The sequence below is a fragment of the Pipistrellus kuhlii genome, unplaced genomic scaffold, assembly GCF_014108245.1.
Source record: "Pipistrellus kuhlii isolate mPipKuh1 unplaced genomic scaffold, mPipKuh1.p scaffold_m20_p_7, whole genome shotgun sequence".
In the NCBI taxonomy this organism is placed as follows: Eukaryota; Metazoa; Chordata; class Mammalia; order Chiroptera; family Vespertilionidae; genus Pipistrellus; species Pipistrellus kuhlii.
In genome coordinates this window covers 63274398-63301471 of record NW_023425573.1, presented here as the reverse complement: position 1 = coordinate 63301471, position 27074 = coordinate 63274398, and the positions used below count along the sequence as shown (strand labels likewise).

General features: G+C 34.3%; 1 protein-coding gene across 1 annotated transcript in view; it reads right to left on the bottom strand.

Moving 5' to 3' along the window:
• Window positions 1-27074, bottom strand: part of LRP1B (LDL receptor related protein 1B) — a 1573107-nt gene that overhangs the window by 69255 nt on the left and 1476778 nt on the right. The window contains exons 78-83 of the mRNA XM_036421500.2: window positions 24276-24499; window positions 22636-22742; window positions 15952-16068; window positions 13594-13767; window positions 12474-12599; window positions 5920-6084 (exon numbers count right to left, since the gene is read on the bottom strand). Coding sequence (XP_036277393.2) covers window positions 5920-6084; window positions 12474-12599; window positions 13594-13767; window positions 15952-16068; window positions 22636-22742; window positions 24276-24499 — 913 coding nt within the window. The remainder of the gene's footprint in view (window positions 1-5919; window positions 6085-12473; window positions 12600-13593; window positions 13768-15951; window positions 16069-22635; window positions 22743-24275; window positions 24500-27074) is intronic.

The following is a 27074-nucleotide window of genomic DNA, read 5'->3' as shown; positions in this document are numbered from 1 at the left end:
TATTATATGTAATTATGGCATCACAGCTATTTCTCAGCAATGAAGTATTTATAGGATAAATAACATGATGTCTGGAACTTACTTTAAATAAAATACTGTAATAAACAAATATATGGAGTGGTTAGGTGGAGAATAGCCGAAACAATTAGATAAATGTTGATAATTATTAAAACTGGGCAATAGATACATAAGGGTTTATTATATTTCTATTTCCATTAAAATATTTATTGTGCCCTGGCTGGTGGGGCTCAGCTGGTAGGAGACTATTCCCATATACAAAACGTCATGGGTTTGATTCCCAGCTCCATTCCTGGTGCTTACAGGAGCCAGCCAATCAATGGTTCTCTCTCAAATTAATGTTTCTCCCTCTCTCTTTTTTTCTCTCTCTCTGTCCCTCCCTTCCCCATTATCTAACAGTTAATGAAAAAAAAATGTCCTCAGATAAGAAGAATAAATAAATAAATAAATAAATAAATAAATAAATAAATAAATAAATTTTAAAAATTAAAAACAGCCCTATTATAATAAAAAAAGAAAAAAGAAAGAAAGAAAAGCCAATATGGGCAGTTTAAATGTATGCCCACCTTTATCAAGAAGTTTAGGTGGTTGTGTACTTTCTATCCTAGGTACACATATGACTTAAGACACACCAGTATATATGTTTTGGCATCAGTTCCATGGTGCTTTGAGGTGTCTAAAAGTTTCTATCATAACTTCCCTTTTAGCATATATTTTGGGGGTAGTCAAATTTGATGGCAGTCATATATGCTATTATTCTATTTGGAACGGTGACCTGGAAAAAAATCATCTTGAATGAATGAGTGGCAAAGTTCTCTCCATCTATTCACCTAGTATTCTAAGGACCCTTCTTACTGTAGTGAGAAGATAATAATTTACATCAGCATTGTCTTTTTCTGCTTTATTTTTTGGGGAAAAACATTTTGAGGAATTTCTACAGATGTGGTGACAAGAGAGAGCTACAGTGAAAACTTCTGCTTTCTTACCATATTCATTGAAATAATTGGATACAAATACATCACCAACTATAAAAAATTGCTCTGCCCATAATTTGCCTCGTCAGTTTTGCTTTTATGTCTTGCTAAACTTCCCAAATTAAAATTTCTCTCCCTTTTGTATAACTCCAGACTTTATGAGTAGGAGTATTTTGTTATATTGTCCCAAATTTACAACACCTCCTCTGCACTTCTATAAATCAACTGTGTAGAAAACCTGATTTATTTTCACAGAAATAATAAGTGCCTAAGTAACAAACTTATGAGTAAGAAAAATTGCAACAGTATGACTACTAATATACCTTATATAATAAATATTCATAAAATTAAAAATTAATTGTAAATATAGTTAATCACATAAATTTCAAATGTTATCAATAATACAAATCATAAATTATTTTATAATTTTTGTAATTAAATATCTTAATATTTCAATGCTTTGGTCTCAGTTCCAATATATTACCTAAGGCAAACTTTATCTTAAATCTATCCTTTAATGAGCAGGTCATAGGAATTAACTACATGGATCCTTGTTTATAATCAATGTCAAGTCATTTAATTTTGTATTACTTTCATATATGAATTTATATTTTAGTCTTATTTATTTAAAAAAATCTTGAGGAATGAGGGAAAAACTCATTCCTACATGCAAAATTTTAATTATGCCTCTCAGATGTGTGTTTTTAATTAATTGGTGACATTTCTTTGTTCAAATATTATAGTCTTACACAACAGTCGTAAATGTATAAATTTTAATTAAGGCTTCTCCAAACCCTAGTTATATAATGTCCACATAGGAATTTGCCAAAAGGCTTAACTATAAGTAAACCAACAATGAATAAATCCATGACTTGCCCAATGGGATTTGTTTAACAAATTAGCATTTGTGTGGAGATAATAAGGTTCTACACTCAATAATACTAGGTCATATTCTATAACAACACATTATTAAAAGTGAAAATGCTTTGTAAATGACTTATTTGAATATTATTATTAATTATATATAAGACAATAAACTATGTTAACATAACTCAGGTTGAATTCAGATGATGCCATTGATATTACTAATTTGAAATATATATTTTTTCTGAACATATTCTCTCTGTGTGAATCAAAATCTTATAATCTAGGTGTATAGGTAAAGTTGATACAGATTTTAAGAATGATTTTATTTGAAAACACTATTAAAAGTTTCGCTGTATCCCTATATTGTTCAGGAAGCATTTATAGGATAGCAAAGTCAATGCTTCATAGAGATTTGTCCTTGTTGTTCTGTTGCAGGTTAAATAGTAGCCATAGACTGGAATGACAAACTCTTTAGTTGGCTTAAATATTCCCATGGATAAATATAAGAAAGCCACCTGGTTGTATGGTAGGTAGATAGACAGGCATGAGCAGAGTAGGAGCAATACTACCAGGTACCAGGAAGGCCCCAAGTGCCTAGCAATGGGAAAAACTGGGAAACAATGACCTCACACCCAAGGTGACCTTTCCTACCCTGATATATCACTGGCCATGAGGTTTAGGCTCCCTGGCCTTTCAATTACTGGTCATGTAGTCCAGAACCTCCCCTGACTTTTCTTCCCCTAGCAGGTTGCTAGTCATGGGGTAGATTCTCTTAAAGAGGAAATAAGTGACTGAAAGAATAGCTTCATATGGCTCCCACTCAAGCTCTTGTGCAACCATTCCCTTAAGCATCGGGCCCTGCAGACAATGAGGTTCTGACTCCCATCAAATAATTTGAGGAACAAAATTTTATGTCTGTTGATCACAGAGACAGTTTTGGTCAAACTACAGGTAACATCTAGGCCTCGGTTGTGTTTCAGCTCCAGGCCCAGAAAAGCAGCAAGGCCAGGCAGGGAGAAACCATACTGACATCAGGACCAGCTGCAGTGACAAATGACCCTCTGCCCTGGTGAATACCAATCACCAGAGACCATGACTTTGAGAGGGCGCACCTGGAAAGCTGATGAATATTTCATCAAGGTCCTCTCTTGGGACCTTCCCTAAGATCCACAATTTTAGAGAACAGATAAAACCCTCATAAAGGAGGACTCAGCACACATGCACTCTCGCTTAAGCATGCCCGTGCCTTTTTCACACATTTCTTTGCTTAGGGTCACTTCTCTCTCTCTCTGCAGCATGCCCACCACTTCCCCTCTCTCTACTCCAGGTGTGTTCCCTTCCCTTTTGTTTCCTCAGCTCCAAGGGCCTTCCTTTTGCCCTTGTAGCTTGGTTCGTGAATCCACACAGCCGACTTAGATCACTTCTCCCATGGCTCACTTCTTCTACCTCTGTGATTTTCTAAATAAACTTTTGCTTGTATTTGAGTCTTAGCTCTGCATTCTTCCTTAGCCAGAACTCAAATATCAATATTGAGGTTGCAAAACTGAGGTCAATTGCCAGTAACATTCTGGTGGCATTTCACTGCTAACAGTTGTAACCTAATGATTTTATTATTATAATAAGAAAAATTAAGTTAACAATAAAATAATAAAATCCTAAAACTCATTTGCAAAAGAAAATATTCTTTTCCTGAAGGAAATGGTATCTGTTACTAAAATAAATTCAAAGGTCATATCCTTTCGTGGCACATTTATTGGACTTTTATTTTCATATTCAATGAAGGGCACAGGACTACAATTTCTACCACAACAATAGAAAATACTCTACTGTATGGTTTAACTTTCCTCACACAAAATGAAATATATATAGTTAAGATCCTAGTACCTTTCTTATTTCAATCAACTTGCCGAATACTGTTTTTCAGAAATCAGTTAAGCAGTTAGAATAGCTTAGTTATTAATTAATCATGTGTTAAAATATTTATAGACATAAAACTATCAAACTTAAAGAAATAGTAATGCTTTTACTTTTAGAATGCAAAACAGAAACAGCTTACTTCTTCTGAACTCCATTGAAAAAAAAATTTAATGTGTCGCTTTCAGTTAACATTATGTTAAATACTTCAAAGAATAGCATAAGATAGAAGCAGTGAGAACTCCCAGTTAGCTGGAAATTAACCATGTAGGGGATGTAAAGATCATATGGATTGATTTTCCATTTGACTAAAGAAATTTGCATTTATGTAGTATAATTAAATGGGCATAGATTGCTCTCATAGTTGCATAATATCTCTTGTACCAAATATTGTGATCTGCAAGTTATATTTTTAGTATGCATTGGGGTTAATTTATTCCCATGGGAACATATTTTAAACTTAATAGAAGTCAGTAGAAAATATGTGTCAACGTTCACTTCTATTAAGTTTAAAATATGTTTTAGGAACCACTTTGTGTAAACTTAACTATTGTATAAGTTAAAAAGAATCTCAAGTATATCCAAATTTATAGTAATCTGATATTTTCAAAGAAGATTGTATACTACATGCCACAGACTAATTATTTTATTTTATTTTATTTTGTTTTGTTTTGTTTTGTTTTATTTTAATTTTTTTGTTAAATCTCACCCAATGAGATTTTTTCCATTGACTTTTGCACAGAGTGGAAGGAAGGGAAAGAGACAGAGAAAGAGAACCATCGATGTGAGAAAGACACATCAATTGGTTGCCACCCCCCTCCCCTCGCCCTGGCTGGGATGGGGGTGAGAATGGAGCCTACAAAAGAGATATGTGCCCTGGACTGGAATTGAGCCTGCTACCCTTCAGTCCATAGGCTGATACTCCAACTATTAAACCAAAAAGGCTAGGGCAAGATTAGTTATGATTTCAGATGGGAACTACAATGCTATCAGATGTGCTGATATCATGTATTTATACTTATTATTATTTTTTTTAAAAGATTTTGATGAATGTTTTGGTTAGCATGTGAAGTAGAAGTTGTACAATGACTATGCTTCAGCCTAAGGTTTGGTTTGAGTTCTGTATGAAAGTTAAGTTTGCAGTAGAGTTACTGGGGAGATTTGAAATTAGTCTTAGTATGAAGTTAACATAGGGTTAACATTAAGGTTCTTAAGCAGTCACTTGCTAAGGAACTTCAGCACTATGTCACTTAATGAGTGCATCATGTCATGAACAGTTTTTAAGAGAGCTATTTGCAAGTTATGTTTGCCATCATGCTGCCCCAGTGAATGACATTATATTATAACTTTAAGCCTGTTGCAGGGAGATTCCTGCAAGAATAGGGCTTCCTGTGGCTGTCCCCACCACCCCACCTGCTTCTACCCCTTCTCCACCACCCTGCCTGCTTCCCTCCCATCTCAGCCACCCCACTTGCATCTCCATAGCTTCCCTCCCTTCTGCAGTGCCTGATTTCCTTCTATGCTATCTTCAGCCTTCATCTTGTGCCTGGATATGCAAATGAACCTCCATCTTGGTTGGGTTAATTTGCATAGCTGCTCCTGATTGGTTTGTGGGCATGGTCAATTTGCATGTTTCTCTTCTTTTATTAGTCTAGATTAGGGGTGTCGAACTCAATCAGAGAAGGGGCCAAAATCTAAAATCCAGCCTAAATCGCGGGCCAAATGGTTTACTGAACATTCATAAACTGTCATTGTGATGGAAACGCAGCGGAGTGCAGTGATGACAGCGTGGTGCGGGCCACATTGCAAGGCCTGGCGGGACGGATTTGGCCCGCGGGCCTTGTGTTTGACACATGTGGTCTAGATGATATTTTAAAGGGAGCTATCAGCATTCCATACACTATGTTTAGCAAACTATTCTTCCAAGTATTGAAATATATTTGAACTGATATATTTAATTTAAAATGAACCTAATTTTCAGTATCAAATAATTGTTAGCATTAGGCGAACTGTTCAATTAAAAAAAAAATAAAACCACAGATCTTTGAGTCAAACATATATATTTGTAATATTCTTTTCTTTTTCTTTTTCATGTATATAGAACATTGAAAGTGATTTGAATACACAATGAAACTCAAATATTTACCCAGAGTGGATGGTATACAAGTCCCTCCATTTTGACAGTAGTTGCTACAGTGGTTTACTTCACATCTGTCTCCAGAATAACTAGGCCAGCAGTGACACCTCAAATCACCCTTCTCATTTAAAATGCATCTTCCTCCATTTTCACAAGTCAATTTGCATGAATCATCTGGTTATAAAAAGAAATGTATGAATTAGGAAGCCATTTAGTGGATAGTAGAGTGAACATATTTTTAGAAAAAAAAAAAAATACTAGGATTTACTTGTATTAAAAATTCCAAAACTAAATACTCCTAATATAAAAAGAGAAATAAAATTATCCAAAAACAGAGAAATAAATTTCAACCCTTAATGAATGGTGAATACAAATGTTGAATTAAATTTTGTTTTTCTATATGCTTAAAACATTGTTAGACATTTCTTATAGTTGTTAAAACACTAAATAATAAAACCAACTGAAACTTTCTAAAAATAAAATATTTTCCAACCAATAAGTATTTTTTATAATATGAGCATCATAGCCCATTTTTTAGAAGTGTGTAATTTCAAACCAAACTGAAATAACTAAACTGTATACAAATATATATCTTTACATATAGGATAAATGTATTATATTGTGTATATATATATATATATATATATATATATATATAATAAGCATTGCATATACATACACAATTTATAATATATGGGCATTTTTAAATAAAAATATATTCTTTGGTGTACATCTTTATTAACACTATATAAATATAATAAATATTGTTAATAACTATTGTTAATAAGCATTTCATTATAGAATATGCCTTCTATTAAATTCATTCCTGTTTTATGGTAAGACTAGAGGCCTGGTGCATGAATTCATGTACTGCTGGGGTCCCCTGGCCTGGCCTGAGCCCTCTTGCAATCTGGTACCCCTCGGGGGATATTGGACTGTCAGTTTCAGTCTGATCCCTGCAGGCCAGGCCAAGGGATCCCTACAGTGCAAGAATCTGTGCACTGGGACTCTAGTATGCATATAAGATCTTTGGTTAATCTCTTCCTGTTCCCCCCCCCCCCCCGCCCTCCTTCTGATATACATCAGTCTGTTCCATGTTTCCATGCTTGTGTATTTAGCATCTGCCCCCTGGTGGTCAGTGCACATCATGTCATAGCTATCGGCAGAATGGTTGACTGGTTGAATGGTTGCTTAGGCTTTTATATTTATAGATAAGATCAAATCAAATTAGCCTATATTTCTTAGTTAAATACTGAGAACTGTACACAGCAGAAGCTTGAATGTATATCACTGTAATATCACAAGAACATCTTAAAGATCCTCAGTGACTTCAAATGGCATAATAATTCAAGTATCATATTCCACTGTCATAAATAGAGCCTATGTGTCAGCAGAGCTAGACAATTCTGAGATCTGCCTAATTGTAAGGGAAAGTTTCCAGTGCTTTGCTATGTAGGTAGGATTGCTACAGTTTGCATTTGTAATATGAAGGGCTGCCTCATGAAGCACTTCCTATGCATGGCATAAAGAAAATAACTGTTAATATAAAGGTACCTGTGTTTAGGTCCTAGCTCTGCCACTCAGGAGGCATACAAGTTAACTTATCTGATCCTGATATATTTGAAAATGGTCTTATTGACAAGTGTACCTCTTAACTCATGGATTTTATTATACATATTAAATTAGATAAAATTGAAAGAAAAGGTTAAATAATAAAACTCTCTAAATATTAAGTATATAAATATATACCGTATGCACATAAACCTGAAAAAGAATCTGATTTCCAGCCCATATCTATCATATCTAGGATAATGAAAGAGTGAAGAGCTGAGATGTGGGTCTGAAAAATGTTTTGTTTAATTTCAATGGGAAACTAAGGCACTTATTGGGTAAATCACTGTGTCCTATCAGCATTATTTACTGAGTGCCATTAAGGTGCCCTAGGAATTCAGCTCACACAGAATAGCATCTGTGACTGCCAGAGGTGAACACTGGAAGTACCAAATGGAAGTCACTGTGACTGAACCTGGATTAGAGTGTGAAGGAAGGAACTGGAAGAAAATATGGAGTTTGAAGAGACAAGCAGTGTCACAGGAGGTCCCTGGATTTTGGACTTTGTCCCCAAAGCAGTGTTGAATCTTTGAAGAGCCTAAAACATGTGAGGATAACTATACCCTGCTGGGGTTAAACTGAAAGCAGTGCTACTATTGGGACTCTGTTTAAATTATGCTACATACCATGATGGCCCCAAATACAGTAATGTGAGACAGATAAAGGGGGATACAATAAAAGTAACTGGAAGGTAAAAAATCACATTGGTGCTGTATAAAGAGGAAAAGGAAAGATTAAGGATAGTTTTTCAGCTTCTGACTCCAGGGAAACAGGAATTGAAGTGGTGATTTAGAATTGAAAAAAAAAATTGAATTAAAAAAAAATAGAATTGAAAAACAAACAAACAAAAACTATGTAAATGCAAGTGGCAATCTCCAGCAAAGAGTAAAATCGAAAGGTCAGATTCTTAAGAAAAATCTAGAATACAAAGATGCTTGCTTCATTTAAAATTTACCAAAATATTTCCAACTCATCCAGCATGAAATATCCTAATTGAATTTGTGAATATTTAAGTTTTCATTATCACAATTAGGATTATGGGAGGGCTTATTTTCACCTGTAGATATTCCATGTAAACCACATAGGTATTCAAAATCTGTAAATATTAAGGCATGTACATTTCTTTAATGTCTTTTTTAGGTACATTTTTTAAAGGTACAAAAACCCAACACTGCCTTATGAAATATAAGTGGAGTTACATTCTTTTAAAACCTAATTGCAATCATTTTATAATGAAAAAGGCTGCTTTTGTCCATAACTAAATCACCCTCAGAAACCAAGCTCCAGTAATTGTAATCAACTATAGGAAAGAGCTGGTGCATACTTTCCCAGTAAAGAGTAACATTAGAATTTCAAATTTCGTACATGAAGATGAAAGGTATTCGGCATGCTCACCATTTAACAATAGCAGCTCGAGAAAGATAAATATTTGTGAAGAGCTGGAAAATTTGGCAATATCAAATGTTAATGTCAGAAAAAAAATAATTGACATTTATCTATACCAATCAATAATTCTGAAATACACTTATGTATATTCCTAACTGAAGTGATCAGATCTATTACCAAGGCTCATATGTGTAGAAGGCCATGTGAATATTTTTTTAACACTCTGATTATGTGAAATATAACATTTTATTTTAAGACACAAAGTGAACTTTGAGAAGGTTTCTGTGATCATGCCTTTTAAGCAGGGTTGAGACAGTAAAGTTGAAATCTCTTAAAATATTTTTTTTCTTATTTGAGTAAGTCAGTATTTAGACAAATATGCTTCCTCATTTACAACATAAACCTATACAACTTGTTTCATTTTCTTCCCTACATAATGACAGATTTATCTTAGCATACAATGTGTCTATTTTTTGCAAGGCATTGTGCTAGTACCTTATGCATGTTATTTATCATATTTCCAATGACTCTGGACATGATATGAAGGCACTGGGGAATATTGTGTGATGGGTTAGAGTGTAAAATGCCTAGGTTCTGCCCAGGCACCATCATTATTGAGGAACTAGAGGCCAGATGCACAAATTAGTGCCTGGGTCGGGTTCGGCTGGCCACAAGGAGAGGACACCAGAGATTGGCCAGATGGCCTGGGCCCTGATCAGGGTGGGGGTGAAGGTGTGATTGGGGGTGGGTCTGTGGGCAGTTGGCTGGCCAGTTTGCCTTTAATTGGGGGGTGGGGGAGTGGGAGCAATTGGGGGTGGGGACCTGCCAGGGGGAGAGTAGAACTCCTGGTCGAACTCCCAGTTGAGGGGACAATTTGCATAGTAGGCTTTTATTATAGAGTATGTTAGACATTTTATTGATCCTCTCCATGCTACAATGTTCTTATCAGCAAAAACAGGAGTATTAACAGCATAGTGTCATTGGGATTTTGTGATTATTAAATGAAGTTATATTGTATACTGTATTTTCCAGCATATAAGACGACCCCCTAATTTTACAGTTAAAACATAGGTTTAGGACAATATTTGCTGTATAAGACTACCCCCCCACTTCCGAGTCAACACCAGTTCTTTTTTTAATAGACTGCCTCTCTAACTCTGGCCAATCTGAGCAGGCTTTTTTTTGTTTCAAAAGTCGTCTTATACGCCGGAAAATACAGTATATGAAAGTATAAGCCAGTGGTCAGCAAACTCATTAGTCAACAGAGCCAAATATCAACAGTACAACCATTGAAATTTCTTTTGAGAGTTGAAAACTGACTTCTGCACATGGGCCATGAAGTTTCAATCTCACTGTACATGTGTGCTGCACATGATATTTTGTGGAAGAGCAACACTCAAGGGGCCAAAGAGCTGCATGTGGCTTGTGAGCCGCAGTTTGCCAACCACTGGTCTAAGCAACTGTTATGACTGGACTACCGACTGGTAGCTATGATGTTCACTGACCACCAGGGGGCAGATGCTCAATGCAGGAGCTGGAGCTGACCTATGGTGGTCAGTGTGACCCCCCCACAGCCAACCTCCTGCAGTCCCTCCCCACAGCCAGCTGGACGTGATCGTTCCTGATTGGCTCCAATCACCGACCCCACCCATGCATGAATTTGTGCACCAGGCCTCTAGTACATATAACATACTTAAAATATGCTTTGCTCATAAGTCTTCAACATTTTTATTTATTATTACCCATAGTAGTAGTAGTAGTGGTATTCATTGTTAGTCCAATTTTACACAGAAGAAAATGAGACTGGGGGAGAACAGGGTCACACTGGCTAAGTGACAGATAGATCTTGGCCTAATCCAAAGCTCCTGATCAGCCCTGCCCCAGGCCAAGTTCTTCCTGTGTTTTGGAATCTGGATTATTGAATAGACAATCTTTACTAATCACAGGGGAAACAAGGGGTGGGGTATGTAGAAAAGACAGCAATGTCTAGTTATAAACGAAAAACAACAAAGATTGTCTACAACTTGATCATTAAAAAAGCACATAACATATGCGTATGTGTATAACCCCTTTCCTCAGACAACAGTGTGGTGAAGGGCTGGTTGGGGGAGTGCACATGTGGGGTTAAGGGGTCAGTGAGAACAAACAAACAAACAAACAAAAACAACAACAACAAAAACGGGACACTTGTAATCTCTCCAAGAATAAAAATAAATAAAAGTTATAAATATGTCTTTAAAAAGCACACAACAGCTGAGCCAACAAAAAAGTCACTTTGATAGCATCAGTAGTTTATTCATATGCATAGAATCCTATTCTCTCTTCCAAGGGTCTCTCCCACCCAAACAATAGTATAAGTAGATATGATAGATAGGAGGCACCTATGAGAACACTAGCTATGAGTGTGTGTGGAACTGACAAAAATGTGATACATCTTCTACAAGAAAGAACTTGATGACATTTTATAATAATTATGCATGGTGACATCTGGGTACTAAAATGATTGGGAGGATCACTTTGTAAATTGTTGACATTTAAAAAAAATCTGTTTTGGAGAAGGTAAGCAAAACATGTGGCCATATGCAGTGGAGCTATACGACCATGTCAGAGCAGCAGGTGAAAGGTGGCCCTGGTAGTGGTTGAAAATGTTTATTTAATTCTCTTATTCTACCATCACAATGAGCTCACAGCCACTCTGGTTGGGAGGATGCCAGTGAAAGCATCTCTTTTCCAGGACTTGTCCTAATGGGCCCATCCAAAACACCAATCATGATTCACATTTAACTGCTAAGAACTCCCAACCTTGCTATCCCAACAGCACTTCACACATCCTATACACCAACTGAAATAAAAGATTCATTATTTTCTTTGCATGCCATGATTTTATGCCTTTTTTAATTTAATTTTTATTAAATTATCTGTGTACATATTTTACCATTGCCCCCCCCATACATACCCTTTCCCCCCAGAGTTTTGTGTCCATTGGTTGTACTTATATGCATGTATACAAGTCCTTCAGTTGTTCTCTTATCGCCCCCAGATCTCCCTCCCCTCCCGCTGTAATTTGACAGTCTGCTTATTGCTTTACTGTCTCTATGCCTTTTCAAGTAATTTTTTTTCTGTTTCAATGTTCTGTTCCCTCATTTCCCCTTAATCTAAATCCAATTTGTCTTTAAAGGCCTTGTTCTACGGTTATATTATATAGAAAATTAGAGGCCCAGTGCATGAAATTTGTGCAAGAGTAGGCCTTCCTTTCCCCCACTGCTGGCACCAGCTTCCCTCTGGCACCGGGGACCGGGGCTTCCCTCCAGCCACTGGCAGACACCCATGCCCCAGGCTTCCCTCACAGGCCCTGATTCCTCTGGAAGGACTTCCTGTCTAATTAGCATATTATGCTTTTATTATTATAGATATTATAATTAATTCTCTAATTGGATAATCATCTGAATCCTCATAGACATTTTAGCTCTTTCACTTCTGTGGTTAGTTCTGCTCAGTGTCAATAGTTGTAAAAATGTATCATACAGATGAATTCATTATTTACCAACATAATGAAGTTTACCTACCTAACAGGCTGTCATCATTGCAGGTGCCATTAATCAAATATTTTCCTTCTGGGCACACACAGGTAGCCCCAGAAGGATTCAGCAAACAGAGAAATTCACATGTTAAATCCAAGCAAGGATTGGGTACTGGGTAAAAGAAAACAAAGAAATGCAAAACTATAAGTACAATAGGTTTCAAGAACGTGAAATTCAATAAGGTGAAATGATGAAATTAGCAACCCTGATAAGAGATCACATCAACTTTCTGCTGGAATTATCTCATTTCAATCTTACGGGTCTCCTTAATAGTGGGACAGATTTTATGAACCTTGGAACTATATATGTCAGATGACTGAAAAAAAGCAGCAAAACTTGAGATAGAATTTAGGAACTATATGTAGTTTTTAATTGTTTCCATCACTGATTTGGATAAATATTGCTACCTTTCCAGATCATTGTACCAATGAGATTAGATCCCTTTGTATTTGCCTTAAAGATTAAATTATAAATAAATTTCAAACATCCTCTTGAAGCATGAACTCATTCATAGAGATGAGCCATTGGAATTTCAGACACATTTTTACTCTTGTTGTCAATATTTTTGATAGCTGTGTTCAAAATATATCTTTCAAGATAACAGCATCCCTTATTTTCCAATTCCCTTCTGCGAGGGAAAGTAACAATAAAAGTCATGAGCAATCAGAGAAAACAACCTTTGAGAGAAAGCTCTCCTCAGATACATCTAAGGATGGCATATTAGAGATATAATTGTCACTTGGATATCACTAAGAAAAAGTCAAACTGACTAATGATGAAATTCCTTTCTACAGAATCACAAGATTTTATTAAGAATTTTATTTAAAAAATGAATGAGACATTAAAAAAACAATGTCAAGTTGAATAACAAGAAAGCACAGCATATACTGACATTTTCATATTTGCTATGACACATGAAAATTTTTGTATTATTTGTATCTTGATTTTGGTAATTTAAAGTCTAGTGATATAAAAATTAAAGTTACTTAAGTTACTGGGGTTAAGACATTGAAATAGTTAAGCCAGTTTAAAAAATAATTTCTTTTGAGAGTCATAAGAAAGAAAATCCACCAATATAGACAATTGTATAAAGTATTATACTTACAGTCTAGTTGTTTATAGCGATGAGATATTAAAACACCTTTTGTTTTACCAACATCTAAAGCTAGGTACTCTACTGAACCACGGCCAAATTTTTGTACTCGAAATACACCATTTTTAGGTCCTGCTCCATATATATAATCTTCAAAGACATCAATCCTATGTGGATGTAGCAAGCCTAGAATTTTTAAAAGGTACAGCTATGAAAGTTGCAATGTGAATTCTCAGACTTAAGAAAACTAAGAATATCCAAAATCTTATAGAAAACCATATTACTCTTGTTTAGAAAAACTCTTTCCAAACTAGAATATTTTAAACATTATCTGTAAGGTTATTAGAATTAATTTATTTGCCTTAGGGAAATGTGCAATACTAAACATGTCACTCAGAACATAACAACATTTCATTATCACTTTTATCATCATCACCACCACAAAGCATTTGATTAGGGCTTATAGATTCTTCAGATACATTGTCATTTTCCCTGCCTTACAATTTGCTGTAAAAAAAAAAAAAAAAAAAAAAAAAGGCTGTATAGGCCAGTGTTATCTTTTGCAAAAAACAGCCAGTACATACAATTTTCAAATTGTGTTCTGGATCAAATTAATGATCAAAATAGATTAGCTGAATTACAAATTTATCAAGCATTCTGAGTTGATTCTTACCATTTGCAACAGCATGGCTGGAACTGGAGAGCATTATGCTAAGCGAAATAAGCCAGTCAAAGAAAGATAATATAACATGATCTCACTCATTTGTGGAATATAATGAACAACATAAACTGATGAGCAAAAACAGATCCAGAGACAGAGAAGCATCAATCAAATGCTCAAATCTTAGAGGGAAGGTAGGGGAGGGTGGGGACAAGGGGTAGAGGTCAACCAAAGGACTTGTGTGCATGCATAGAAGCCTACCCAATGGGCACAGACACCAGGGGGTGAGGGCATGAGTGAGGAGGTGGGAGGGTATGAAGGGATAAGGACACATATGTAATACTTTAATCAATAAAGAAAAATATATAAAATAAAAATTTAAAAAATAAAGAGTAAAATAAAACATTTGGAGTTACTATTATCTATATTGGAAACAAAGTAAACACACACACACACACATACACACACAAGTAAACAAGCAAAAGCAAACAAACTGGCAAATAGTAATTGCACACTTGACTTGTTTGGCTAAAAATAAAAGAGCTAATCATTTTTCTCAGGTTAAGAAATGACTTATTTAATTGCAAAAAGAATAATTAATCAAACATTTGGTGCTGAAATTTAAAGCAAATAAAGTAGGTTTACAGTTATTTGTATGAAAAAATAATACAATAATTAACAAATAGTAAAAAAATAAACTATGTTTTGTGTATTCATAACTGTAAATTTACTTTTGCCCACCCTGTATTTCACCTATTATTTAGAGTTTGTAGAACCTAACATATGTTTCAAACATGTATTTTTTCAATGTTCTTTGAAATACTAAAATACACACTTAAGCTAAAACATTTCTTATTTCAGAAATGTAGAATTATATTTGTCCAACCATGGCCACCATACTAAAACACATACTTAGAGGCAAAGGCACTATAAAAATTCAATTTAATTATTTTTTTAAACATCTCTGCTTTTTTTTTCTAAAGGAGCAAAACTGTGTTCATTAAATAAAGCATGTGCATATAAAAATGTCAAGTACATATTATGAACAATCTTCTGTGGTAAGTAAATGAGGAGGTTGTGGTAGAAAAAATAAAAAGTAAATAAATTAGGTTCACAGAAAGAAGTGAAGCTGCCAGGCACAGGAGTCAGAAAGTGAAAAATAGGAGCCAGGCAAAGGGGTGGAGACAAAAAGGGTGCCACACAGGAAGTGCACAAATAGATACTGAGGTTATTGGAGGTGGAGGTGGGTTGTAATTTTTACACACTACCTTTGACTTGCATAAAAGTCTATCCATAAATTACATATAATAATAATAATAATAATTTTATCATTGTATTTTGTTACATGCAGCAACTTTTTTTCTGCTTTTTATCATTGCAATTTGAAATAAAAATGCGTTTTCACAGATGCTAATCTTTACTTGAAATGTTCCACTTAGAATGTGATATCCTCTGAAGCAATTAAATTATTATTTTCTGAATCTAGGTAGTGATGGACCATTTTTGTCCTAGAGTTGAGAAATTTCTGTGGTTTGGCATCTTTGTTATTCTAGTAAGAATGAAAATTATAATCAATAGCAAGAGCTACAAGTTGAAAGGAGAAAGAATTTTAGGAAATGAAAAATATAAACCTTTCATACCTATATTTACATACAATTATTTAATTCTCTCAAAATAATTAAAAGAAGAAATGAAAGCTCTTCACGAACCTTGTCTGCTGCTGACAGAGACCACGGAGTCTGAGCCATCATACAGAACACTGCCAATGAGGGAGAGCTCCAGGTCAGCCCAGTATATCCGCTCACTGAAGTGATCCACAGCCAGCCCTGCAAAGTCAACACACACAGAGAAATAACAGATAATTTTATATTATTTAAATTACATTTTTGCTTCTTAAGGTATAATTATTATTAATGTTTCTCTTCAAGCATCACAGAAATTACATAGTTTATATTACTGTACATGTGCATAAATTACACAGAATTTATTTATTAAGCTGGAGCAAAAGTCTTATTTCACATAGGAAAAGCTACCCTAAGTACCCTTCCTTTCCACACTTAACTGATTTGTTAGGGCTAATTTTTAAAAATATTTTTATTGACTTCAGAGAGAAAGGTAGAGGGAGAGAGAGATAGAAACATCAATGATGAGAGAAAATCATTGATCGGCTGCCTCCTGCACTCCCCACACTGGAGATCAAGCCCGAAACCCAGGATATGCCCTGACCAGAAATCGAAGAATGACCTCCTGTTTTATAGGGCGATGATCAACCACTGAGTCAAGCTAGCTAGACTGTTAAGGCTATTTTCTAAAAAACTTTTCCATAATATTTAGTTTTTACCTTACGCGTGCGCGCGCGCGTGTGTGTGTGTGTGTGTGTGTGTGTGTGTGTGTGTGTATAAATTTAAATAGCTTACCCAAATTTAAAAATAATTCAGTATAATTAGTTATATTTTGAATATTTTGAGGTAAATTTCTCAGTACATAAAATTTTGATGGGCTTAATCGTTAGATCTTTTCACCCATTTGGAGCTGGCCTATAGTGGTGTGAGACCTCTGTGTATATGCTGATATTTAAATAGACTAAAGATTGGTGCTTAACTGTAGAAGAATGGATAGTAAATTCTTTAAGATTCTAGTTGTGCTTAAAATTTTCTCTGTAATTATTTTTCTTTAATCATGACCTTATTCTGAGATTGCTTATCTTCATTTTTATCATCAGTATCTGTTAGTGAATAACAATGCACTAAAATATTATGTGGTAAAAAATGCTTTTCTATTCATATAATTTAATTTTTAAAATTTTATAATGTCTTTAAGCCTGCCATGATTTTGCAAAAATATCATCAACATATATATCTTAAGTAATGTTCCTTTAATATAGAAGAGAAAGATCTATAATAACTTCATTCTATAATAAATTTTCACTGCTGTAGATATTTAATTTTTGTGATATAGCTAGTCTTTATATATGAGCAAGTGCATACTCTGGAAGTACAGTGTAAGCAAAATGTCTTTAGCATCTTAATGTTAAAGAGCTTTTCCAATCAGAATATTCAATAAGCAATTGGGGTACATTTCAATGGCAAGGCAACTAAGTGAAAGGTACTTCTGAATTTGTGCTAATTGTATTTCTGTGTAGATGACCAAAAATTTAACAATTGGAATAATTAAAAAAATTATGGTGAACATTATTTGGAAATAATTCTTCAATTAAGTAGGTAGGCTTAATAATTTTATGCAATCAAACTAAACAAAAGTATTGCTCCTCAATCAGGACATAAGAATGTTGTATGTCCAATCAACCTCTAGAAATAACTTCATAATTAAAACAATGAAGTTACTAGTTTCTGCCTGATTATTAATTTGCTGTTTGAAGTCGTGTTGGAAAATATGTTTTTGCTTTTGCATGTGTAATTATGAGGAGCATGAACCATAAAAAGATCCAGTTTCCTGCTGCTGCCATTATACTGCAAAGTTGTCTAAGAAGGCATAGAAACACTTTTCTCTTCTACCTATGTAATACAATAATGAAGTAGGTTAAAATAAAAGCTGTGTCCAACAAAATAAGTCTTTATATTTAAACATATAAAATATTCTAATTGTAGAAAATATAACAATGGTGTGTAATACAACTTAATTACCAATTTTTTTTTCAGATTCATCAGTAGTAAGAAGTTCTCAAAAGTGTCATATATTGCACTAGTAGTCTGGGCTTGTCTAAAATGTACCATCTTTATCTGCTGTGGTCACATACTATATAACCCAATGGAGTTACATCTAGATAAAAATTATATAACAAAGCATTTAGATGCCTAGGATTTATATTCCAAAAATTCCACAATGGCACAGGATCACTACGTTTTAGGAACACACAATAAAGACTCCAAGCATGTAGTCATTTGCTTAACATCTCCCATGATACAAAGACAACTTCTGCATTTTAGCAATTTTGAGTTTCACTTCTGTTGAATTCTGACAATTTCCAAGGTTGTCCTCTCACTAGTTTCCCTATTTTTACTAAGGTCTTAAATAAAAAAGGAAAATCCTAAGAGAAAAACAAGCATCATATGATTTTACTCATGTGTGGAATTCATGAACTAGCTGAACATCCCAGCAAAATACAGAATCATAGAAAGAGAGCAGGCAGACAGCTCTGGTAGGGAAGCAGTATTGGGAGGGAAGGTGGAGAGATTGAACAAAAAAGAGTGAGAACTCATGGACAAGGACATGATTGTGGTGATTGTGAGGGAGTGAAGATGTGGAGATGGAAGAGAGTCTATAGGGGATAATGGCAATAGAAAAAAAGATAAATTAAATTAAAAAAGAAAAAAATCATATGAGAAATTACCATAGTACCAATGTTCATGAAGAAGATTTTGAGAGAGCAGTACATTAACATTACTGTGTTTTCAGAAATAGATAATAAGATTATATACATTCTATGTGTTAAAGAAAAGCCAAGATTTATTAGGTAGTAATAACCAGCAAATGTGAACTACACTGTTCTTGATTTAAGCAGTGAAAAGAGGTCCAAAAAATTAAATACTTACCTCTATGTCAAATTTATTTTTTAAAAATTGTTAAAATTTTTAAAGAAAGGTTGACTGCTTAGAATCTTAGTTTCCAAACTACATTAAACTTATTTCCGTATATATACATATATATATATACATATTTATTTATAAATGTTAGTAAAATAAATACAACAAAGAATTGCAAAATAGTCCTTAAGTTTTATCCATTTTATTTACTTAGACACCTTTGGTTGGTCAAGGAAAAAGCAATTTGCTGAATAAATCAAATAATTTAAGACTAGTCCAAAGATCAGTGTGTAATTCTTTAGTCTCTCCGAAGTAACCACAATTTGGGGAGAGCTACAGGCAACATAAATAAAACAAATAATACGGTACTTAAATTTACGTAATTTTACATGCCCTTCTACTGGAGGGAAAACTGGGAAGTTCATAATATTCATGAACAAAATTTATATTCATAAGGCAGGTCCCTGATAACATATGTTGCCAAGAACTAGACTTGGAGCATAGAACAGAACAGATCACTTTCCAATTCTCATGTAGCATATTACTCAACCACCTCACAACTGATTGAAACAGAAGATAGAGACTAGTTCTTGTCTTTAATATAGTTCCCAATAATAAGAAAAAGGTGTATCATTGACTCAGCTTGGGTTGCATCCACACCTGCACCTTCTGCCTGTGCTGAGTGACAGCACCACACAATCTGGGCTCAAATGCCCCTTTAGTGACTTAAAAATGTTATACTGCAAACTGAGCCCCCAACTCTTTTTTCTTTATTTATTTTTTATTGATTAAGGTATTATATATATATCCTTGCTCCCCCTCTCCCCCACTCATTCTCTCACCCCCCTGTTGTCTGTGTCCATTGGTTAGTCTTATATGCATACATACAAGTCCTTTGGTTGACCTCTACCCCTTACCGTTCCACATTGCAGCCCTTGGCTCAGAGTGCTTTGTCATTAACCCAATCAGCAATATTTTACTCTAATTATTATTACCCCTTGCTTTTTTAATGATAAAGTCAAACTCTGAAGATAATAAGTTCATTTCTTAGATCTCACAGCTAATAAGTGATCCCCCAGAATTAAACAAATAGATGTATCTGATTCCAAAGAAAACCTTTATAAACAATATACCCACAACATGATGGATTATCTGCCCACTTTTTGAATATCTATCCATTCTTTAAACACTATTTCCACAGATACCTTTCACACATTTTTGTTTGTTTTGATTTTTGTTTGTTGATCAATGGAGATTTTCTTGATTCTAAACTTCCATACTATTACCAGGTATGAAACAATTCTAATATTTTGCCAACACTGTAGTTACTTCTGTTCATGCCTCAGTTTTGTGTCCTTTCAAATGTAAACTCCACCGAAACCGGTTTGGCTCAATGGATAGGGGTCCCAGGTTCAATTCTGTTCAAGGGCATGTACCTTGGCCGTGGACACATCCCCAGTAGGGGGTGTGCAAGAGGCAGCTGATCGATGATTCTTTCTCATCGATATTTCTAACACTCTATCCCTCTCCCTTCCTCTCAGAAAAAAAATCAATAAAATATATTAAACACACACACACACACACACACACACACACACACACACATACACGTAAACTCCTTGAGAAAAGGGACTGTGCCAAGCTCATCATTAAATTCCCCATAGTGCTGAGCAGAATGGTTAGCGCAAGGAAGATGGTCAGTACGTGCACTTCATTTAGCCCACTGTAGGGACACAGGGACCCAGCCCAAATTTCCATTACTAGGCAGGCTACCCATCTCCTGCCTTTAGCAGCTAAGGACTGCTAGGGAGCTGTGTTCAGGTGCCTGCAGCAGCCTGCTTGGGAAGTTAAGGCCCCAAGGCCAAGCAATGACTCTGGGAAATATAAAAAGATGACCCCTTGCCTGTCATGGAATTTATGCTTCAAAGCATCTCCTATGGCTCAAGCTGAGATTAGACTTTATTCGAGGCATAGTCTTCCTGGGCTCTTTCCCTTTCTCCACCTTTTACAGGTTTCTCCTGAATTGCAGTCCCTTCATAAGTAACCTGTGCAAAAATTTCTGTCTCAAGCTCCCTTCAAAGCACCCTCTTATATGCCCTTCTATGAACTGCTGCCATATTATTCTTTAAAGTGAAAATATTATATATGCTCTGATTATGTAAATGTTAACATCAGATAACTTCTGGAGTAATTTTGCAAATAGTTTATACATCTAAAATTAGTAAAAAATAATAAGTTAAGAAAAAAGTACAAAGGTCTGTAAACAACAAAAATGGTATTTGAGCAGATATGCCCCTCTCCTCCTCAATACTCTCCAGTGGCTCCCCTTAGAGCCAGAACTGAATCCAGGGCTTATCTGTGTGTTTCAGGATCTAGATGACCTGCCTCTGGCCCCCTGGACACCTGGCAACTCTCATCTCTACCGCTTCCATATGCTTCTAGGCATGCAACTATATTTGCTATTTTTTGACACAGGCTAGGCTCATTCCTAACTCAGAACTTGCTGTTCCCTCTGCTTAGAACGCTCTTTCCTCACATATACATGTGACTTGACATTATGAATGTATTGTGATATTTTCAAATATTACCTGTCTAGATATATCTTCTCTGATAATAATAACTAAAATGTTATTTCCATAACTACCTACCCTTAATATGTATTTTTAAAATATATATAGCACTTATAACTATCTGACATGACATAATATCTATTTTCTTCTGTACAGGAAGGTATGTTTCATGGGAATCAGATTCTTTTCACAAGGGTAGCATCTTATTTCTTTAGCATCTGGAACAATTTCTGGCACCAGGTGGGTGTTCAATTAGTACTTGTTAAATCATGGAACGAAGACACACTTACGTAAATGAACTAAATCCCAAAGACTGCTCATTCCCATAAAGAGTAAAAAAAAATCTAGTTGAAGGAAAAGGCATAAGGCACATTAAAAGTTAATAAGAATATAAGTGTCAAATATAAAATTTCAACTATAAAAGCTATTACAAGGCATAACTGTTAAATAATGTGTGCTATAGAAAGTGTATTCTATCCTTTTGATGGGAGTGTAGTAGGCAGGAGTAGGTGACACAAAATCCCCTAGACTCCAGTAGTCTGAAATGTTTTATTGAGGAAGAAGTGCTTAAGTTAGCCCTTAAAAGATGGATAAGATATAGCTAATATACAAAAGTTGGAAGTCTAGGTGGAAGGCTGGGAGAAAAATGGAGAGAAAGAATAGGGAGGGGCACACACACACACACACACACACACACACACACACACACACAAGACTGAGCTCCTGAACAGTTCTGGGAATATGGAGAGTTTGGAGTGGTAATGTAGATGACATGGTTGTGTAGATGACCTTGTAGTGTAGACAACATAGCTAGGAGACAGATTAAAGCCAGATTGAAAGCTGAGAACAAAAACACAAGGCATCATCAAACTTGTCTTTCACAAATATTATCTATGTTTCCTCAGTTCTTTGTCCGTTTAGTTTCTCATCTTCTAAAAATACTGCCATCTACCGTAACATCATTAACATTTATATGTAAAAATATCCTGATACATTGCTATAAACTGTCAACATTTCATTCATTTGAAATCCTACTAATGGCCATAAACTTAAGGCAATTTTCAAATAATATCCCCATAATATCATTGCAGATGATAAGAACCTGACTTTTAGTTGGGAAAATACAACATGAAATGTTAATGACTTTCATAATGTCATACTATGAATTATTTTATTTGCTTGTGAAAATGATTATATTGCCAACAAAACTAAAGACTTGAAACACCAATATGCTTAGAATTCTGATACAATTTTAGACTATGTCAGAAATACATCATACCTGTGGGTCTCTGTAAATTCTTTTGGACTAAAATTCTTCTCAGAGTGCCATCCATGGCTGCTTCTTCTATATGGGAGTGGTCTCCAACAACAGTCCAATACATCATCCTGAAAACAGGTCAAGTTGGTTAGCCTGGTGAAGTGCTGTTATAACCAAATTGTACTGTAAAACATAGTATTTCTTCAAATTGTGAAAATCAGAAACAACCCAGAGATCCTGAAAAAGCAGATTTCTGGACCCAACTCTAAAGCTACAGAAAAGGAACCTTCCAGAAAGCAAAATATAAATGGTCTTAATTATGCTCTAAGATTTGAGAGACACTGCATGCACTATTGTTTATTACTTGATATTTAAAGTTCAATTTTGAAAAATTCAATAACATTTTAGAAGAAAAGTATTTTAAAACTATCCTCTTGTGAAATAATATTCATTTTATTACTGCTTCATTTTTTAAAAGTACTTTCCCAGAGAGATATCATTCTCCATTTAGAAGATACCACACAGCTTAATTTTGCTAAGTAAATAACATTTGATTCTTTTTACTGATCCACCTTTTGGGTGATAAAAATTTTTACCTAAGATTACTCTACTTACTTTTTGGTCATTTCTTATAATTGAAAAAGAAAAAGAGTAAATAATGAAAAAAAATCAGTAAAAGAAATTAAATGGTTGTGTTAAATTGTTCAAATTTGTTTATACATAATATATCTTAACCTTTTAGTATCACAAATAGCTAAAACACAAAAATACTCTACATTCAATATGTTTAATATTATGCACATAGCATCGCTATTTACAATAGCTTAGATCTGAAAATACCCTAAGTGCTCATCTGCAGATGAGTGTATAAAAAAACTGTGGTACATTTATACCATGGAATACTATGCATTCTAGACAGTGCATTCTAGAATGATCAGTCCAATGAAAAAGGACCTTTTAAGACAACATGGAGGTATCTGGAGAGTATTGTGCTAAGTGAAGTAAGCCAGTCAAAGAAAGACAAAAACCACTTGATTTCACTTATGTGTAAAATCTAAATAACAAAATAAACTGCCAAATAAAATAGACCCAGATGGGAGCATAGGGAAGGGAAGGAGGATTATCCATATATGCATATATAAGTTCTTTGGTTAATATCCAAAGAACTTATATATGCATATATGGATAATCCATGTACATAGACAATAGCGCAGTGAAGGCCTGTGGAGGCCATGGGAGTGGGGAGGAGGGAATCAATGGGAGGAAAAGTGAAACATCTGTAATACTTTCAACAATTAAAAAAAAACAACACACAAACACAAAGCATTATATTTAATGTTACAAAACTTCAATATTAGATTCACTATATTAGTAAAATGTTTATCACATTAGTTTCATTATTCTGAAATGCAAGATAAAATACACACAGAGAGAATGTATATTTTTGCAACCTTTCAAAAAAAATAAATATTTGCTCCTCAATTTGGTGTAAAAATAACATGAGTGTGCTTTTGTACAAAAAAGAGAGGGATTTTCAGAAGCCTTGGGAACCTATTATCTTTGAAGGCATTACAGAAACAAAAATACAGAGCACAAGTTGAGCAATCTCTAAGAATGGATGCTCATATAATGAAATATAAATTACCAAGTCATTAGCTTACCTTCTCTTAGGATTTACAGCAATAGCATAAGGTTCTCCAGCCATATTTGTTAAAAGTCTGGTGCAATTGGGGCCATTCAGCTGCCCCACATTGATGGAATACCTCAGACTGGTCCAATGGGTGGTGTAGTAACTGAACCAGTGCATTCTAGAATGATCAGTCCAATAAATATTTCCTGCTACCCAGTCAACTGCAATGTCTCTGGGCCTTTTAAATTCAGGACACTAAAAGAAGACAAAATGACAAAGAAAAATTGTATTTTCAAAAAACAATTTGATATTTTTTTCTGTTATATATTGGTGTGTAAAAATTATATTATAAATATCCAGTCAGTATTCTTCTGAGAATAACCATATTCTGATGTCTAATAGATTAGCTTATGCAAATTCATTTAAGTAGAATCATACACCGTTATTCATAACTTTTTAACTAAATATCATGTCTGTGGAATTCATCCATATTATTTTGCATACCCGTTATTCAGGTTTTAATTTATTTTTTATGAATATAGCACAACTTGTTTACTAATGATGTCCGTTTGGCTTATTTACAGTTTTAGGGCATTATAACTAAAGTTCTGAATACTATTCTTGTATATGTCTTTTGATGGACACAATAACTCATTTCTATTGAGTATGTATCAGAAATAGACATGTTGGGTCTAAGATATAAACATGTTCAGGCTGAATAGATATTGTTAGAAATTTTTCAAAAATTTTTCACCAATATGTTATTTTCAGAAATTTCAAGAGGTTCCAGTTGCCTTGCATTTTCACCATATGTAACTTGATTTAAAAATGGAAAATTTTAGTATAGATAGGCACACTTAGAAAGATATTGCATCTTTAAACATCTTTGGAGGAAAGTTACAACCTCTGTCATTTCTATTAAATCTGCTAGCTTGGATTTTCTGCTTAATATTACATTACTGAATTATTGTGAGGCAAAATAGGAGAAGTCATTGGGAACCATCAGCAAGGAAAATAATGTATGCTCTGTGCCCCTCAATTAACTTGATCACTTTGAACAGGAACTAATATAGTAATTATTTTACATGGTCACATTTAATGTGCATAACCAAAAGTGAAAAAAGATTCACAGGAGCATTATATCAAGAATGGAAACAATTATTTAAAGGTGATTATAACTAGACATGTAGGCAATGTGTAAAACATCATTAGGACTTGGCAACCAGTGAAACTATGGGGTTATGACACGTGAAAATTTCTCAAGCAGTTTAATAGTGAACACATTTTATTAAGAAGTAGACAGATTAAAAGAGAAGAAACTGAACTTCACAAAAAAATAAAAAGACAAAACACATGAGATAATAAACAGAAATTGCAGATCACTATCTGCTGTGTGATTAATGGGATCTCAAGGAAGAAAAATATGGCTTGAAATGAACACAGAACCCTAGCAATTTCTAATGACCTTTATTATGTCTTTTCACCTCGTGATTTAAAAACTAAAGTTATGAAATTTCATCATACCTTATATCTGCACTCTAACAACAAAACACTATCCATCTAATGAGTAATATATTACAGCTAACTGAAGTTAAATAAAAAACTCTCTGCAGACATACTCTAGAGATTATGTAAAAATCACATAGATGAATAGATAATAAAGAATTCTCTCAGCCAAATTACAAAATTATTTTCATGTGTTTCCGTTCCATTCAAATTAACTGTTTGTTTTCTTGCCTTTTTCCCTGATTTGGGGGTATTTAAAAGTAATTATATCAACAAATGACATGGGCATGTCAGTGTAAGTCATAATATTCATAAGCTTAAGAGACAATGGAAAAAATAGCCATTAGAGTCCATTGGAGCACATTTATCAAATGTGCTTAAACAAATATATAATTTTTTTAGTAGAACAAACTTTAGTTTCAGAAAAATATATATTTTTTCTAGCACAAGCATAGAAAAACACATATTTTCCCTTTATGGATATAAATATACACATTTTATCATAATGATATCCTGACTAAAATAGGACACATACAAAGCCAAATTCCACTTTATTTTTTAATTTAGGATTTTCATTTTATTTATTCATGCTCAAAAAATCTGATTATCTTTCCATTCTGTACTGCTAAATCTGAACTGCTGACAGTTAAGAACACACATGTTTAATGTTAATAGAGCATTCAGAAATTTGACTCAGTGACACTTTTCCAGGTAAGCAGTGTGTTGAAGATTCTACTAATGATGAATTCTGCAAAAATAAGTTAAATTATTTAATATAAATTTAAAAGAATACTGTTTAGAGAAAATTAAAAAATGCTACTTTTCAGTGCAAGGCACAAGAGATACCAAGTAACAGACTCATTTAAGTCTACACATTTATTCTTTGCATCCTTGATTAAGGAATTCCCAATGTCATTCCAATACCAACTAAAGTAGTTAGAATACAGGGTGAAGGATGGTCACACCTAATAAATTTAACCTAAAGTCATGAATCTTCAGTGACAAGATGATTCTTGTAGAATGAAGGCAGCAGGATGAAGATGTTACCAGATGTCCATCCTCAGTGACTCAGAACACATGGGATGCTCAATGACTTCCAACACGACAAAGCAGGGTTGGATAGGGAAAGAATGAACAGCATGAAGACAACAGCAGTGGCCAAATTAAGAAACCATTCTTATAGTGAGTTCTATTATAATGAAATAACTCCTCTTTATTGCTCACAGTTAGACCAGGATTGTGAATGGCACAAGCCATATAAAAGGGATTCTTATATTGGTATAGATTTGATAGTAGAGGATAGAAATTCCTGCTCAATATTTTT